The sequence below is a fragment of the Triticum urartu genome, chromosome 7 (genome assembly GCF_003073215.2).
Source record: "Triticum urartu cultivar G1812 chromosome 7, Tu2.1, whole genome shotgun sequence".
NCBI lineage: Eukaryota > Viridiplantae > Streptophyta > Magnoliopsida > Poales > Poaceae > Triticum > Triticum urartu.
Window position 1 is genome coordinate 78833486 of NC_053028.1, and position 19076 is coordinate 78852561.

The 19076-nt window shown below is 41.3% G+C and overlaps 1 protein-coding gene across 1 annotated transcript; it reads left to right on the forward strand.

Moving 5' to 3' along the window:
- The first annotated feature begins 509 nt into the window (after positions 1-509).
- Positions 510-9707, forward strand: LOC125518269 (E4 SUMO-protein ligase PIAL2-like). Its single transcript, XM_048683166.1, has 16 exons — positions 510-911; positions 1057-1129; positions 2522-2587; positions 3112-3177; positions 3295-3377; positions 3580-3631; positions 3824-3889; positions 4980-5047; positions 5123-5171; positions 5342-5426; positions 5520-5618; positions 5729-5789; positions 6603-6654; positions 6740-6856; positions 6942-7769; positions 8721-9707. The coding sequence occupies exons 1-16, from the start codon at positions 673-675 to the stop codon at positions 9456-9458; spliced, it is 2742 nt and encodes a 913-aa protein (XP_048539123.1). The 5' UTR covers positions 510-672; the 3' UTR covers positions 9459-9707.
- The last annotated feature ends 9369 nt before the right edge of the window (positions 9708-19076 follow it).

Consider the following 19076-nt stretch of genomic DNA (forward strand, 5'->3'; position numbering starts at 1 on the left):
AGAGATGGAGCGACGACTGGCTATTGATGATAAAGGGAGGAGCACGTTATTGTTGTCGTTTGGTGGTGCAGGTTTTCGGTGGGGGAGGGGAAGGGGCTGGAGGGACTCGCCTGCGTAAATGCGGGGCGAGTTGTGACGAAGCCGACCAGTCAAACGAAATTAATGCGCAGGTGATATGTAGGTGATATGCACGACAAATATACGGATATACTAGATACTCTCAAAATAAGCAAAACAAAATAAAACGTGAGCACTACTCAAAGAGAAGACCGATACTACTACTACTACCTCCAAAAATATGAAGGAAAAGTGGAAAACCAATATACGTACCAGCTGGCGACCGAAATCCCTCCCACGAACCGCTCGCTGACGCGCGGGCCCCACGACCCCACACCCCACCGCTCCGCCTCCCAACTGCCCCACCGAAGACCCCGCGCGTATTCCCAACGTTTTCTCTCTCCCACGTCCCGTAGAAATAAACTTCTCCTCCCCCGTCATCCATACGGGTACGGCACACTCCCACCCCCCGTCCCACCGCGCCACCCACCCGCCTGCCCGCAGCGGTTCCGCTACGGGTACTCGCCATTCCTCCCCGCCGCCTCGCCTCCCCTCCCCTCCCTCTCCACGCTCCCCGAGGAGAAACAGACACGCGGCCGCCAGCCAGGCCGGGCCATGTCCGGCGGCGCCGCCCTAGCCTCCCAGCCCCAGCCCTCCGCGCCCCAGTCGCAGGCGCAGCCCCAGCCCCAGCAGCAGCAGCAGCAGCAGCAGGCCAGGGAGCAGCTGAAGAAGGCGGTGGAGATGAACGCGGTCCGCCTCCAGGCCATCGGCGAGCGGATCAGGGGCCACTTCCGCGGCGGCTCCTACGCGCTCGCCCCCGCCGACCTCTCCCACCTCGTCTACGCCCTCGCCAGGTCCGCCCCTTTCCCCCACCTCCGCCTCCTCCCCCCACCGGCATTACCCCCCTAATTCTCCCTAGGGTTTTTGGTCGCGGCGACGCGGCGCGGTGGCTCTTCGCCTAATTTTTTTTTCCTACCGTGCGCGCGTGCGTGCTTGCAGGGGGATCGATTACGCGCTGTCGGGCGGTGACATTCCTAAGATCGCGGGTGAAATACCAGACACTCTGAGAAAGGTAAAATTGCGTCTGTCCCCTTCCTCGGCCGGACAAATTCCCCTTGTTTTGTTCCGCGCAGTCTCCTCAATTTCTGTTGTCTTTTGGTCGGTACGTATAGTACTGGTGAAACGGACATGGCAGTTTCTGATGGCGAGTCCAATTATTAGACCATAACCGCCCTTCCTTCCTTACTTATGATTTTTGTTCGTGTGGCTTACTACAGCAGTTACAAATTATGATTACCTTAGTGTATGTATTGTAGAAGTGGAATGCACATTTGGTGTGACGGCAGTTGAATTTTTTTTATTGTAAGCTAGGTATTTTTTTACCCTTGGACCTTGTGCGAATGCGCTTCCTTTTGTCTAAAATTGCAATGTTTAGCAAATGGGAGTAACACTTGTTTTGTTCTGCGCAGTCTTCTCAATTTCTGTTGTCTTTTGGCCGGTCCGTATAGTGGTGAAACGGACATGGCAGTTTCTGCTGGCGAGTCCAATTATTAGACCATAACCGCCCTTCCTTCCTTACTTATGATTCACTGCTCGTGTGACTCACTACAGCAGTTACAAGTTATCATCAACTTAATCCATTATAGAAGTGGAATGCGCATTTGGTGTAATGGCAATTGAGTTTTTCATTGTATAAGCTAGCATTTTTTATCCTTTGGTCTTCTGCGAATGCGCTTGCTTTTGTCTAACATTGCAATGTTAAGCAAATGGGAGTAACACAATATATATAGGTTGTGAGTGCAAGCTGTGTAATTGTGGAACCTAAATGAATGAATGGTAGTTTGGTATATTTTCTCTGAAACATCTCTTTGGAAGGGTCACAGCCTCAGCAGTGTGCTTTGTTAATTCAAGTACACCAACTTCATAGCATAGAGATAACTAGTTGACCACCAAAGTTAAGGAAACTCATATGATAGTCTAATTTTAACTTAAAAAGTGAAGTGACATTACTTCCCCTTTCAAGTACTATAATAGCGGATACTCTTCGGAGGATTCTAGTTCCTAATTTCACAGGAAATTATGTTAAATTTGTGATTCTGTTGCTCATATGCCTTCTCTGGTAATAAGTGACCTAATCAAGGGGGTAATATAGTCTTTGCCAGGCATCATTTGGTTTTGTGCAATACCCGAAACTGCCCGTCTATTCAGGATATGGGTGAATATATTTTGTATTTTCGAACTTCTTTAATTCTTCTTCTTCTGGGGAACACATCCTAACATTGTTATTTTCTAGATTTGTTGTATGAGGTAATTAGCATATGAGCTGTACACTTATGAATTTCGACCTTGAATTATGTTCTCCATTCGTTGTGGGTGGATAATTTGTTTATGCGGTAAATTAAGTTGTGGTCAATATTTTGCGTACTTCTGTGCTATTAATTTTAACTCTACCACCATTTACCAGGTATATGAGCTGAGGAAGGATCCATTTCTACAATCTTCTGTCATGGTACTGATCATATCATGCAAGGTAAATTACCTTTCATGCCAGTCATGTGTTAGTACCACTTAGAAACTTTTTCCCAAACCAGAACACAATTACATATGAGGAATTATCTGTTTATATAGTCTTGTTTCGCTCATGTTGGTTTATTTGAAAAAGTCAATTGTAAACAGACTTATAGAGAAGAACACGTTTTCTTCCGTGACTGCATATATGATTATATGTATTCATCAACATGTTATTTGCTTCAACCCAATGTTTTGCTGGTCTGCCCAATGTTTTGTTATAAAGCAATTACCATCTATCCATTGATCCTACCCATGTATGTTAGTTTTCTTCAACTGTATAATTTACCTTCGAGTCGTTTCAAGCGATTCAAAGTGTTACATGCATATGTTGATTAGGTTATATGCCAAGGTTACAATTTTCATGCATCTGTTGATTATGTTATACGCCAAGGTTACAATTTGTCTCTTGAGCTTGTTTTTCAAACATAATATGGCGCTCTCCCACTAAAAAGTTAATCTGGTAATGCACATGCTGTTTTGCAGAATGCTTGTAAAAACAAATGGTTTCAGCCTTCAGATTTCATTGATATTCTCAGGATGGCTGATGAGGTGTGTATGAAATGCTTTGTTTATTCTTTTATGTTCATTGTTCTTTGCATGTCTGTAGTCTTGGGTGGTGGCATGGCCATATCATCTTACCTAGTTATAATTTATCTTGGCATGAAGCTATCTGGCAGCTTCTGCACGAACAGTAGCGAGCCAGCTAATGACAGCACCGTGCTTGAAATCATTTCAACAGTAATGCCAAGGTAAGGAGGGAGTCAGTATATTTCAAAATTTTAAGCTATTAAATTTAAAATGTCAATTTCCCATTTTCAGTTGTTTAGGTTAGTATTCACAAGACAAATTTAAATAAATATATTTGAACCCATTGGTTATAATATGATCAACCGAAGTCATTCATTAGCTTCATGACACATTTTATTTGTTTTGACGTGGTCCTGCTTGTAGGTATTATCCTAAGTTGAAGTTCGACCGTCTAATCACTTCGCTGGAAGCAAAGGTGGTCAATCTGTGCAATTAAAATATCTTATATGTGCTATTCTTCCTGATAAAGTTCTCTAATTTTTTATAATCACTCGCGCCCACTTTTTTGCATTCTTACATTCTCATGTGGGAGGACATCTATTGATAAACGACAAAGCTTTGTTTCATAACTGTAGCCTGGCTTTGATATACCTGTCTGTACTTACAGGTTGGATATGATATTTTGATGGCCGACTTCTTTATTCATAGAAATCTACCTAAACATGAAAAGATTGTAAGTACCATTCCAGGGAAAATATTTATTTTACTAAATTTCAGTGTTGATGCTATTTAAACTGCCTGTGTACTGATTTAAACAAGTGTTGATGCTATTTAAACTGCTCATGTACTGATTTAAACAAGTGTTGATGCTATTTAAGTATTTTACTTGGCTGTATCAACAAGTGTTGATGCTATTTAAACTGCCCATGTGCTGATTTAAACAAGTGTTGATGCCATTTAAGTATTCTGCATGGCTTGTCTTAACAAGTGTTTAATGTTATTTCAACTGCTCATGTACTGATTTTCTTGTTTTGCTATTATACTATTCACTTAATTATATGTTCTTCTTTTGAGTTTCTTGACCAATAGTTTGACAAAGTGGCAACCCACTTAGGTATTTTTACAATGCTACACATAACACTATGTAGCATCATGTTCTGTTCACATTGGTTAGTATTGCATTAATGTCTCTTGCATTTGGCTTCATACTGGGCAACTGAATATTTGTAAATTTGGTGTGTCTTCATGTTGCCCACTGCCGTCCTGTTTACTTCACCGTGATGCCTCTTCTGGAATAGTGTCCATAAGATTTTGGGACCAACTTGTTTAGTTTCTAGCTGTCAGTGACAACTAATAGTTGCACAGATTCTGCTTGTATGCTAATTATTCCAAAATCTCTGATCTGTATGCCCTTGTTGTTTGTTGAGTGATCGGATAGTACAACACTATTGCGGGAGTTCGGTAGCACTTCATGACTACTCCCTTCGTTTCAAATTATTTGTATTTCTAATCCAACTCAAACCTCTTTAAGTTTGACCAAGTCTATGAAAAACTATACCAATATCTACAACACCAAATTAGTTTGATTGGATTCATCATAAAATATATTTCTGTATTATTATATACTTGATGTTTTAAAATATTAGCACGTTTTTCTATATACTTGGTTGAATAAGGGAAGCATGACTTGAGAGAAGTATAACTCAAAATAATTTGGAACGGATGGAGTATATATTATAATTCTCTTATTGATTTTGTCTTTCAATGTCATTGTCTCATGATTTTATATCCAGTATATTTATTGGTTGTCTCACCTTCTGCAGTGTCTAGTTGTTGTCCAAAAGGAAAATTTAGATGTCTCATCATGTATCGCAAGCCCCCAGCATGTGAGGTGCATTACTTTCTTTGCTTTGATGCTTGATATGTTATGCCAAGAGACATGTGCCTTATGGTTTTTATGTTTCAGCTTTTTAGTAAACGGAAAAGGTGTGGACAAGAGGACTAATGTTTCAATGGTTAGTGTCCCACTTCCTTGACTAAATTACTTTTTGTTTGAAGAAAAACCGTTGCCTTCCACTTCCTGCCATTTTTTTGCCTTTATCACAAAGCCTTGTGGACCCTGTGGACAGTGGTTAATCTTCAATTCTCAAACAAGCTTAGTTCACGCATTTCAAATAATTAACAGGAAACAGGACCCCAGTTCCCCACGGATATCACCAAGATGCTCAAATATGGTGCAAACATTGTACAAGCTGTTGGGTATTTTACTGGTATGTTTGGTGATGATGTTTTGTGTGTTTCCCTTTCTTCTCCAGAAGCACACATCAAATTCTATTATGTGCTGATTTAGCTTTATATTGCAGCTAATTACATCATAGCTGTGGCAGTTGTGAACAATTTGATGTCTTTTGATGCTCCAAAACTCAGTGACTATGCCCAACCAGTCACAACAGATCTTCCTGGTAGTTCATTAATTTTAGTTCTTATAATTTTATGTTATGCTTTGACAATTTCTTGACTCAAATCTGGAATAACATTTTTTTTGCATTCCTCATTGCGAACTTTTATGTAGATTCAGATTCAGATATGCTACTGGAAGGGCCATCAAGAGTTTCCCTAAAGTGCCCCATAAGGTACTGTATGTTCATGACATGTACTCCCCTCCATTCCAAATTACTTGTCGCAGAAATGGATGTATCTAGAACTAAAATACATCTAGATACATCCATACCTGCGACAAGTAATTCGGAACGGAGGGAGTACTTTGCTGTATTATGTTTGAACTCACTTGTTCTAAATTGATAAAACTTGGGCGCCTAGCCGCCTGCAATCCTGTTATGTTATATACATACTCCCTCTTTTCCTGAATATAAGGTGCATAAATTTCCGTGCAAGTCAAACATATGTATGTTTGACCAAGATTATAGAGCAAAATATAAATGTCCACAATACTAAATAAATAAAATATGAAAATCCTTTTCATGATGAATCTAATGATGCAAATTTGGTATTATAGATATTAATACATTTTCTTATAACTTGGTCAAACATGCACAAGTTTGACTTCTGAAAAAACTTACGCCTTATATTTTGGAATGGAGGGAATATATTACAAGGGCCCAAGTAAGCTCTTGCATGTAATACGACAAAGAACCTTTATACAACCTATTCTTTGTCATCAACCTCCATTAATTAATTTAATTCTGTTATGTGTCTGGTTGCCAATGTTGAAGCTGCAATTGTTTATCATGCATGTGTATGTGACTATGTAGCAATTTTACACAAACTCAATTTGGACAATTTATTCACATTGTAATGATTACTCTGATACTCCATGTGTCTGTCTAGACTGTTGTTTATTCGGTTTTGTAAATTCAACCTCTGCTTATTTGAATGGAAAATGCTAATGATCTGCAGTTGAAAATGTTTTTTGTTCGTTATTGCAGTTTTAGGCGTGTGCAAACCCCAGTTAAAGGGCGGCTATGCAAACACCATCAGGTACAGATTCTATCTGTTTATTTGTATTCATGGGTTGAGCCTTTTCCTTCTTGACAGAAATAATAATATGGCCTGTATTGTGTAGTGTTTTGATTATGACAGTTATATGGATATTAACTCGAGGAAACCAACCTGGCGCTGTCCATGTTGTAATACTCCTTCAAATTTCATTGACATTCGAATTGATCAAGAGATGGCCAAGGCAAGTTGTATAATGTATCTGTAGTTCTGTACATGTTTTCATCTGATTATGTTTTCCTATGTGATTGATCTCCTTTTTGTTTCAGATTTTACAAGAGACTGGTAATGATATCATGGATGTTCTTGTATTCCCTGATGGATCTTGGAAAGCTGTTTCAGTTCATGATGAGAAATCAGATAAACATGGTGATGCAATTCAGCAGAACGGGAATACTGTAGAAACTGATGCAACTCCTTCGGATGTTATAGACCTAATAAACAAGGATGATGATGGTGATCTGCCTATGAGCTCGGCATCTTCCTCGGAAGATTTGAAGCCTGTGTTGAATAGTCAAGATATATCTGTCATGGACTATCTTCCGGATTTCCCTCTAAGCACAGCCGCTCAGTCAGAAGATATGTATGTAGGAGGTGGAACTTCAACTTCTGGCCAAAATTCGTTACCTTCATCTAGTGGCGGACCTGGCACTAGTTCAATTGGGACCTTGGAGTCTATTCTCCCTAGAGATATCCTGCAAATGCTACCTGCTACCACACGTGCCATCTCTCCTTCTGAAACCTCCAATTTAACATCTGCCATGCAACAAGTTTCACAAGGATACCCCAATATTATGCAGATGCAATCACAGCTAGATTCTTTACTTCGATCAGCACATCATACTAGAAATGTCAGGAGAGAGCCTGTAGCAGTCCAGGCTCTGGCAGTGCCACAACATAATTCATCTAGAAGGGTGCAGGCAAATGTCTCGAATTGTCCACCTCCCACCCCGCAGTCCATTTCACCTTCTTCAAACTACCAAGCACATCATGTGACAAATGCAGACAGTGTAATCACATCGATGGTTAATGGTGTTGGGCCACTCTCAAGGGCTCCTGATGGTTCCTCACCATTCCATCTACAGTCGACACAACAGGTAACTTTACTCTTCTGAAGGCCATATGGGATATTTACCAACATAGTGTAGGATTGCATTGTTTTATCGTGCAATAAAATTACTGTACATATCATATTAAATACTCCCTCTGTAAACAAATGTAAGACGTTTTAGATCACTAAATGTAAGATGTTTTAGATTAGTGATCTAAAACGTCTTATTGTCAGACGTTTTAGATTAGTGATCTAAAACGTCTTATATTTGTTTACAGAAGGAATATATATTTACTCACATTAAAACTAGTTAATGACTTTGCTTTTATGCAAAACCAAGTGATAAGTCACCGGAGCTCCATAAGTGGTACTCCCTCCTTCCATCTATATAGGGCCTAATGCGTTTTTTAAGACAACGTTTGACTATTGATAAGATTAATAATACATAAGATGTATAATGTGAAAATTATATCATTGGAATCTCCTTTCACATACGAATTTGACAGTATGCTTTGTGTAACTTGCATGTCATATATATTATTGCTCTAACATTTAGTCAAAGTTGGCCTCGAAAAACGTATTAGGCCCTATATAGATGGAAGGAGGGAGTATAGTGTTTGAATGTTGAAAAATGTCTCATTTGGTTCCGAGTTATTTGAAAAGTACCATCTCGCTTTGGTGCCTAGTCATTTGAAAAGATCCAGGCCTATTACATAATTGTATACTATCTCGCTTGTGTTCTGCAACCGCACAAAGTATTTAGTGTATGATAGTACCTATTTTTGGCAATTAGCTGTTAGCTGCATTAGGATGTCAGTTGGCATAAGCACCTACAATAATGACATTGTTGAGTAACACTACTGTAGACTGCAAGTTCAGTGCCAGCCAGTTTCAACTTATTAGCAACAAGTAGAACCAATTTTTCTCTGTATTTTTGCTTGGATTTAACTTATCTTGATAAACAACATTTCTTGATGGACTTGTGTAATGCTGGCAGGATATGCGCAACATGCCAAACCATCAACGTGGTCGGGTTATGGGCCTTGCTGCAAATCCCTACATGCATATGAGACCGCCGACAGGAGGCCCAGGACAGGGTAGAGGTGCTAATGCCTATGGAGGTCCCTACCCTCAACAGTATCAGCAATATGACCAGCGACAGTTCGACAATCTAATAGGCCAACTGGTGAACCGAGGCGGGCCAGTTAGTCAGGCCACACCAGGCCATCTCTATGTTCCCCAGCAGAGCCAGGCAATGAGAACGCAGGCATTGTCCCGACCGTCAACTCCACCAGTGCAACCGCGCGTGCAGTCTCCTGGTCTAGCACCTACAGCTCCGCGTGTGCAGTCTCCTGGCCTAGCACCTACCGTTCCGCGTGTGCAGTCTCCTGGCCTAGCACCTACTGCTCCGCGTGTGCAGTCTCCTGGCCTAGCACCTACTGCTCCGCGTGTGCAGTCTCCTGGCCTAGCACCTACTGCTCCACGTGTGCAGTCTCCTGGCCTAGCACCCACTGTTCCACGTGTGCAGTCTCCTGGTCTACCACCTTCTCCGACTCCCGCTACGCCCCTCCTCGAGGACTCCGATGTCCCGGAGATTGAGATGGATCCGAACTGGCAGCCCACGGGGCAGATGAGGGGGAGCCTGGTAGGCTCTGCTTACGATCAAGCAATCGAACGGTATCTGCAGCCTGGTGGCGGTCAGCGGACAAATCAGTCTCGGCCACCTGGCAGGTAAACATACACTCGTCAGGTGTTGTGGGTGGCTCTGGATTTAGAGAGGCTAACATGGATCCACGTTTGTGGGTGGCTCTGAATTGTGAACTTCTGATCTGCGGTTAGATATTAGCGTCCTTAATTATGTTACGTTAGGTTGCAAATGTAGGGAGTACTGATTGTGCTGCTTAGCGTTAGCGTACATCTGTTGTTGTGAAATGGAACGAAGTATATAATATTTTATGTCACCTCTTCTGGGCGTTGGCATTCATTCTGTTCTGTTCGGATGTGCATGCAGGTCGCGCCCATTTCATGTAGTTTGAATCTGAATTTGCACTTGGATAAATTGCCCACAGAGTTAGTAGTTCACATTCTTAAAGTTTGAACTGCATAACACGCGTTGCACCCTGGGTTCTTATTCATACGTAGTCCTGTTAAATAGTAACAAAACCGGCCTGTTTGTGGCACGTTTGTGTGACAAGGAGTCAAAGTACTTTGAATTGGATGTGATGTAACAGCCAGCACCTCGTTAAGTCCATTTAGCGGTTGTTGAACTGTACCGGTCCTCTAATCCGGTTATGATAAACTTTAGACTAATTATGTCAAATAAAAACTGTGCCGTGCTGCATTGCTGGAGTTGAGTTTTTTTCTTACCTGTGCATATTACTCAAAGCGTTTGATAACAAATTAGACAAGCAAAAAAATTACATGGCACGCCAGGAAGCAGGAGGCAGCCTTGTTGCTTGGTTCCTTGAATCGATGAGTCCATGAGGTGATGTCCTTGAAGCAAGAGATCGTCGTCGTGTTAGACCTTGGTGTTCCTACCAGCTTGCGGGGCATTCCTATGCACGTTCAATATCCAAGGATACCAGGGAGGATCTTGCACTAGAAGAAAAGATGCCCTACCCGTTTTCTTGACCGATCTGAGTCTATGATACCACGATCTACACCGGATGGGATGTGCTCTCGATTTGGAAGGTAATTCAATACAATGCTTTTAGTAAGAAATGGGAAGGAAAACCAGAGAGCTAAGGGAGGAGGGATTACAACAAGGGGATAAGAGACGAGAGCTGAATGCCTGTATTCGTTCTTCCCACACGGATTGCGTGCTTAAGTAGCTGCAAATTGCGAAGTAGACCTGATTTTATAGTGTAATAAAGATTCGTTTATTTGAACACAATATCCAGGGGTACAAAGGCTATCTTTGGTGGAGACATGAACTACACTTATCGCCCCCCTGTGAGAGAGATGTTGCGGCTTTAGCTAAGTTGTGTGCTTCCACATTTTCTTCCCAATGTCACAACTTGAAAGCACCGATCGAAAGCTCATCTTCTCATCTCCGCCTTATGGAGGGAGGCTCCAAATGATGACATGTTGCACCTGGTGATACTCTTCACCACCTCTTAACAAAACAGGAAACTATATCAACATGTTCCTCGTCCAAATCTGCTTCGGGAGCAAGAGCTCCAGCACACTCAACACCTTCAAGAACCAACGGAGAGGGGCAGTCCTGGTATGGACCGGTGATCAAGAGGGAGCCAATTGTGTTCCTATATACGTGTTCCTTTTGCATTGACAATCTGTTTGATCAAACCATGCTTCAAATCAACTTGTCCTGCAATCAGAGAACACCATATCTCATATTTGGTAGGGCCACCCTCCCAGCTCTGCTTCTAAGACATCTGACTTCAGAAAATACATCGCCTTCAGAACATACGAGGCGAGAGCGTGAGGATCTTGTACAACCCACCACATTAGCTTTGCCAACAAAGCCAAATTGAAAATTTCAACATGGGGAAAGCCTAAGCCTCCCATGTATTTTGGCTTAGTCTTGGTGTCCCAAGTAACCCCTGCCGTTTTCCTCTTGCCTGTTCTACTTCCCCAACAAAGTTTCTGCAATAGTCCATTAATTTGTCAACATGGACTCCGAGGCAATTTGAAGCATCCGATTGAGTTAGGGAATAGCCTTTGCCATTGATTTAATGGACAATTCTTTGTCTCTGAAGAGTATTTTTTCTTCGTCCACCCTTGAACACGGCTCCATACTCCTTCAAATACTTGAAGGCTCCATTTCTTGACGTGCGTACATCAATAGGCATACCCAAACATGTAATCACTTTTGATGGTCCGGATAGGTGTTTATGTGGTAGTGTTGCTCCAAAATCCCGATAAGTATGCTACCATTAACATCGTTCTTTATACGTCCTTTTTTGTTCTAGTTTCAATACACGCACACCAATCACTACACCTTTTGGGATTAAGGAGATACATCGAATTCTACAAGTTAGATTTTGTTGTGAATCTTTGTTCTGAAATTGTGGAGGCCCCTCAGAATATGGGCTTACATATCATCCTTGTAATTGCAACTAGCTTGGACATATACGATAGATGAAAAGAAAATCTAGCAGCCCTGCTACGTGCGGGTAAAAAATTCACCACTCATTACTTGGTGGAGATTGGTACCAGCTGTGCACATATAACTCGACAACTAATGAATTTAGTGATGCATGTTGCTATACATCGAAATACATGTTATGCTTTCTCTTTGTATCAGGTTTTGCCAGTAGGAGTATCGAAGAGAGAGAAGGCACATGCAACTTCTCATCGTATCTCTCCCCATAAAAGCATTTATTTATTTAGTGCTTTTTTAGACGATTGATATCTTTTCACTCAAAATTACGCTTTCAAAAATTTTATATGTTTAAATTTCTAACAACAAGACCTTTAAAACAAGATCATTCTTCAACACATTTGAAGCTAGTTTGGATTTCAGTCATATCTTCAGTTGAATTCCACAAAGAATTGATTTCATTTCTTTCACTATTTCACAAACTAAAGCAAAATCTATTTTTCACATTTCCGTTTTACATATAAAAAAGTAATCTATTTCACATATCTCATAAATGTGTTTAACACATTCAAACAAAATTTGTTTCACATGCATATTGAAACATCTCGCTTTCACATGTGTAAAACCGAGTTTTCTTCAATTTGTGAAATTGGTATTTTCACTCTCTGAAACCGATTTTACATGTGTGATACCGATTTCAGTATTGGGTATTTTCAATTTATGAAATTGATGATTTCAGTATGTGGAATAGATTATTTCAGTGTGTGAAATTGATAATTACAATACACAAAATCGATCTTGTACGTGCCTAGGGATTTAATTTTGTTAAAAAACAGAACATGTGTTTAAAGGTATGGACCATCTTAAATTCTGCCTAAGCCAAACAGATCCAGCCAGTGCCGACACGAAAGACCTACACCCGCCATCACTGGCGGAGCTATGGAGGAAGTTTGGGGGGAGGGGGGGGGGGGTTGATAAAACATGCATACCTGAGGGAGCCAAATACTAAATTTATCCTCATCTAAACCCTCTGAAAAAAATTTCCTTCACACTTTTTGCTAAGGCTGGGGGGGGGGGCATATCTATCACAGCGGGCTTCAGACACCAATTGATGACAATGGCAAGATCCACCACGATGGCGACCGCACCGCGCCGCCCATCTTCAATGCTAGGAACCCCTATAGTGAGGTAAGCGTAATTCCCTTAACTCTGTGTGTGTATGTGCACGCGTGTGTGTGTGTGTGTCCTTCATGATTATGGTTTTATGTTGCATGATTTGACACCCCCCCTCCCAAGTTCTTCATCAGATGGATAGCCTCCCATGCTCCTAAAATTGAAATGTAACGAAATATTTTGGTTGTGGAATATATTGAAATATTGATCCAATGGAAGTGAAAATCTATGAAATCAAATGAAATATTTCAGTTGTGGAATAGACTGAAATATTCATCCAATGGAAGTGAAAATCTAAAATTGAAATCAAGTGAAGATTTGGAACTGATTATGTGATATATGTTAAATGTTGTTCTTAAATCAAAATTGGTATGTAGATATGTGAAACAGACATATGTGATGTGCACTTTAGATCTCTGAAACTGATATCTATGGTGTGGAACTTATATGAGTTAAAAGCACGGCAGGCCCAACAACTTGTCCGCCCCGTGATGGTCTGGCCCAACAACTTGCAAAAGCTCACTCCGCCACCCAGAAACTATACCCCGATGTGCAAAAAAACCCAAGCCCAATCACGAAGCGACATCTGGCGCCACGCTGGCGCAGGCGGGCCGAGGCGGTCGTCGCGCGACTTTGCAGAAACCCCCCTCGTGCTGGAATTAATTAACCCGCACTACACAGCTGGGCTGCACGCGGAAAATATACAAGTAGGGGCTCGTATCGTTTCCTATTCCATTTTCCGCCCTCGTCTCTTTCGGCTGAACTCGCGTGGTGGTGACGATTGCAGTTCCGGATGACGTCAGCCACCTTGGCGACGTCGCCGGCGAGCTTTACGGCCATGGAGCCGCCCGAATCCGTCGGTTATGTGCGGGATCCCGGAGCTTTCCCTCCTGATTACGGTACGCCCCTAATTCTGCATCTTTCCCTCTCTCTGGGGTACTTTTTTTGGGGCAGGGGTTTGGTAGGGTTTTAGAAGATCGGTTGGATGAACGGGCTAGGACAGATGAATAGGCGGGCGCGCGGCATCTAGTGCTTTGGTGTGGTTTTGTACGTGTTCTGATAGATGTTGGTTAGGGTTTGGCGCCCTCAAGCTTTTTCAGAGAGACCACGAAATTTACAAACTTTTTCAGAAAAGTTTTCCGTCATTTCTTCAGAAAAGTTTGTAATTTTCATGGATTTCATAAGAAAAGTACTGATTTTATGCGTTGTGAATATGAATGTTCAATATTGGTACTTATTTTAGCATGTATGTAATTGTTGTCGTGAATCTATTCCATGTGATTTGAAGAGGCATAGATGTGATGTTGCCCTGTTTTGATCATGCCCTGTTTTCTGTCAGCATGTTAAACTGCTGTTGTTGTCATTATATGCTGATTTGTTAAACTGCAGTTGTATTAATGTTGTTGTTATTATATGCTGATTTGTGAGTGTTTCTTGTTGTTGTAATGCAGTGTGTGATGCAGCCATGGGGATGGCAGTGGACACTTCTTTTTTCACACTGGAAATAGAGCACAATGGTTTTTTCTGTGGACCGAGCAGCAACATTGAATACACAAGTGCTACTGTTGAGATTCTGGACTACTGCAATGCAAACACTTTCTCATATTCACTGATTGAAAATCATTTGAAGTGGCTAGGATATCCAGTCAGTGAGCACAATATTTATTTGTGTAGGCCTGATCATTTTTTGTCAGATGGTATGATTCCCATTAGAGGAGATGGTGATGTTCAACAAATGCTGAAATATAGTCACTATCACAAGGTACTGCAGATCATGATTGATCACTCAAATTTCATCCAAGTTTGCAGAGATGATGTAATTTACAAAGGAGGCACATGTTGTAGTTCAAGGGCTGTTTCTGTTGGTGCAGTTTCCTGCAATACAATTGCTGCAACTGTTGAGGAAGAACCTCTGTCAGATATTGCAGCAGATGCTTCTAGTGGAGAACATATTCAGATTGAAGCTGTTGAGGAAGAAGAAGCAGATACAGACTCAGATTTCAGTGATAGTGACTATGAGATAGATGAGGGAGATGATGATCTGTTTGATGACAACATAGATTATGATGTGACTGAAGAACCTGAGGAGGAGGAGCAAGATGTGGAGCCAGAGTATGTTCTCGAAGATGAAGACTTGCATCTGTCCAGAGAAGAAGAAGAGCATTTGAAGTATAAGTTCAAGGCCTTCAATGCCAAAGTTGATATGAAATCCCCTATCTTCAAAGTGGGGATGGTATTTTCTGATGTAAAGGAATTAAGACATGCTTTGACTGCATACTCCATTAGGAATAGAGTCCAAGTCAACAAAGTAAAGAATGAGAAGACAAGGCTGGATGTTGTATGTCAGAGGGGCTGCCCATGGATGTTGAAAGCTGGAAATGACAATAGAACAGGAGGGTTTGTTATTAAGGCATATTGTGGAGAGCATAAATGTCAAAAGAAATGGAAGTTGAAGGTACTAACTGCAAAATTCCTCACAGAGTATTTCATGGAAGAATTCAGAAATGACCAGAAGATGGCACTAGGGACATTTTCAAGGAAAGTTACCTCTGAGTTCAATGTGACACCAAACAGATGGAGTCCTCCTTAGTGCTGTAGGAATAGACCCCAATGATTGTATTTACCCTCTTGCCATGAGCTGGGTAGAAGTGGAGTGCACAAGCTCTTGGGAGTGGTTTTTAACCACTGTTAGAGATGATATGAATATAATAAACACTGGTCCCTTTACAATCATGAGTGACAAGCAAAAGGGTTTAATAAATTCAGTTAAGAAAGTTTGGCCAGATGCAGAGCACAAATTTTGTGTCAGACACATTTATCAGAATTTTCGTGAGAAGCACAAAGGAGAAGTGCTTAAGCAGGATTTTTGGGCCCTTGCTAGATCTACACATGAAGTTAAGTGGAGAGAGAACTGCAAGAAGATGGATGACCATAGCTCTGCTGCATTTCATTGGACAGAAAGATTGGATGTGAAGACATGGGTGAAAGCATTTTTCAGTGTTTTCAGCAAATGTGACATCTTGCTCAACAACAATTCGGAAGTTTTTAACAGGTATTAGTTCACCACCTCCTATGTTATAAGCTATATAACTTATCATAGCCATGTTAACCTGCTTATCAGGTATACCTTGATCTTCTTATCTGGTATAACTTGACCTACTTATCTGCTATAACTTGATTTTCTTATCTGATATACCTTGATCTGCTTATCTGCTGATCATTTCATTAACTTGGTATTTATTTTTGTCTGGACAGTTACATCTTGGATGCAAGAGAAATGGCAGTACTTTCAATGCTGGAAAATATATTCTACAAGATAATGCATAGGTTGATGAGCAAACAAAAGGAAGCAGTGGAAAAATGGACAGGGAACAGGGTTTGTCCTAAGATCTTGAAGAAACTTGAAAAAAATACAGAGTATGCAGCTAACTGCCATGTTTCTGGGGCTGGACAAGAGTTATTCAGGGTTCAATCTGGGAACTCCAGCTACACTGTTGATCTGTGTTTGCACACCTGTGACTGTAAGAGATGGCAGCTTTCAGGGATTCCTTGTGGACATGCAATTGCATGCATGAGAGAGGAGAGAATTGACCCACAGATCATGGTGCATGAGTGCTATACTGTGCAAACCTACCTGAAGGCCTATGGATATACCCTTGTTCCTCTAAGAGACCCAAAGCAATGGGAGAAGGTAAATGGGGAGAGAGTGTACCCACCAGTGTTCACAAAGCAAGTTGGGAGGCCCAAGAAAAATAGGAAGAAGAAACCTGAAGAGAAGTTCAAAGGTGGAGTAAGATATTTGAACAAAAAAGGTGTGAGCATGCATTGCTCCATATGTGGGAAAGCTGACCATAACAGAAGGGGCCACTACAAGTACATGGAAGCCCAGCTAGGAGGAGGACATGAGATGGATGAAAATTTTGACGATCCATCATTTCTTCAGGTTTTTCTCTTCAAACTGTGCATAAATTATAGTTGTTGGTGTCATTACCCTGATTTACTTAAGTCACATTCATTTTGTATGTGCAGAACATATTCCCTCACTTGGCAAACCCTATCCTGGATCCTAGCCAAGAACCAGAGTCTATGGTTTTCAGCATGGCACAAAGGCAGAGGTCATATAATGCTCCCAACAGAAACCATGGCCCCTTGCCAGATCAATCCTCTTTTGTTGCAGCTGTTGGTGCTGCAATTCCCCAGCCTAGAGCTGTTACAACTGAAATGAACATAGGCAGGATTACAAGGGCAACAAGAGGAAATGATCAAGCTGAAGGATCTACAACAGCTGTTAGAGGTAACAAAAGGCAGAGAGGTGCTGGGAGAGGAAGATCAACAGGTGCTGGGAGGGGGAGAGGAAGATCAACAAGTGCTAGGAGGGGGAGAGGAAGATCAACATCTCTAGGCCTTGGCAGGGGTCAAGAATTTGGTGTTGGCACATCTTCAGGCTTTGGCAGGGGAGAATTTGGTGTTGGCACATTTTCAGGCTTTGGCAGGGGAGGATTTGGTGTTGGCACATCTTCAGGCTTTGGCAGGGGAGGATTTCATGTTGGCATGGGTGCGTATTACATGCTTTTTGGAGAAGACATGCCAACACAAATTCCAGATCTGAATGGTCCAACTGATGTTTGAATTATCCTTGCAAGAGTCTGTCAATTTCATGTGAGAAGAGTGCAAGTTCATGAATGAACTTTATTTTGTGGCAGCAAATGTAAGAGTTCATGAATGAACTTCCTTTAGTGATGTATTTTGTGGCAGCAAACTCTTATATGTTGTACTTGTTTAAATGATGTTTGAGCTACTCTTTGCTGGTTAAAATATGTGCTCTTATGTGTTTCTGAATATCTCTATGTATATCTCTGAATATCTCTATGTATATCTCTGAACATTCTGAATTTTACCTGTGTATATCTCTGAATATCTCTATGTACATCTCTGAACATTCTGAATTTTACCTGTGTATATCTCTGAATTTTGTCAGTCATTTTACCTGTCTATATCTCTATGTAAAGCACATTCTGACAGCAAACTTTTATATGTTAAAAATAGCAAAAAAATGGTTTTGCCAAACCCAAGACCTGCTACTGTGCTCTATTGTGCTATGCCAACAAACTACGAGTAGTGTTTTGTCTTAGTACAGCCAGTCTTGCGTACTGAATCAGCTTGCAGCCCAGCTGTGTAGTGCGGGTTAATTAATTCCAGCATGAGGGGGGTTTCTGCAAAGTCGCGCGACGACCGCCTCGGCCCGCCTGCGCCAGCGTGGCGCCAGATGTCGCTTCGGGATTGGGCTTGGGTTTTTTTGCACATCAGGGGATAGTTTCTGAGTGGCGGAGTGCGCTTTTACAAGTTGTTGGGCCAGACCATCACGGGGCGGACAAGTTGTTGGGCCTGCCATGCTTTTAACTCAACTTATATTTGTGATGTGAAACCATTTTTAATTGGAATGGATGTTAATATTTGTCTGACATGAGAATGAATGGTCAATACTAAAATATGGACTAGTTAATTGCACGAGCATTCAATACCAATATTGTCTAACGTACACTTCCCCATGAATGATTGATTCCTTTCCGTGATAGTAGAGATAGATATAGAGGCCTGAAAGGAAGGATAACCGACTGTAGTTGATTCCTTCCCGTGAATTTACTGTGCTACCAAATAATTACTGATCGTGATTGATTCCTTCAGGTGAATTTATTTTGTTAGCAAATATCTATTTTCAAAGAAGAGATTGATTACCGACTGCAGATTTATTGCGTTCACAAATATTGATCTGATTTGGTCGGCTAGATAAAAACCGCTACCAAAGAAAATTGGGACGGATGAAAAAAAGGGTGGAATGGTGGATGTAATACAGACGGAGGGCAGACGAAGGATGGGTGGAAGAGAAGTTGACGTAAGATGGAACCTTACACCTTTCTTAGGTAGTAGTGATTTCTTTTTTGAGATTGGAATGGATTCACGTTCTGAAATTGAAATGCGTATTCTGAAAGTGAATTTTTTTTGATCTGGTCCATGACATGAAGTATGAAATGTGAAAGTGAAACGTATCCTTTGTATATCATATTTGTAGTTGGTTTGCCAAATATGATTTTGTCTATTTATATGAGATGCATGTTT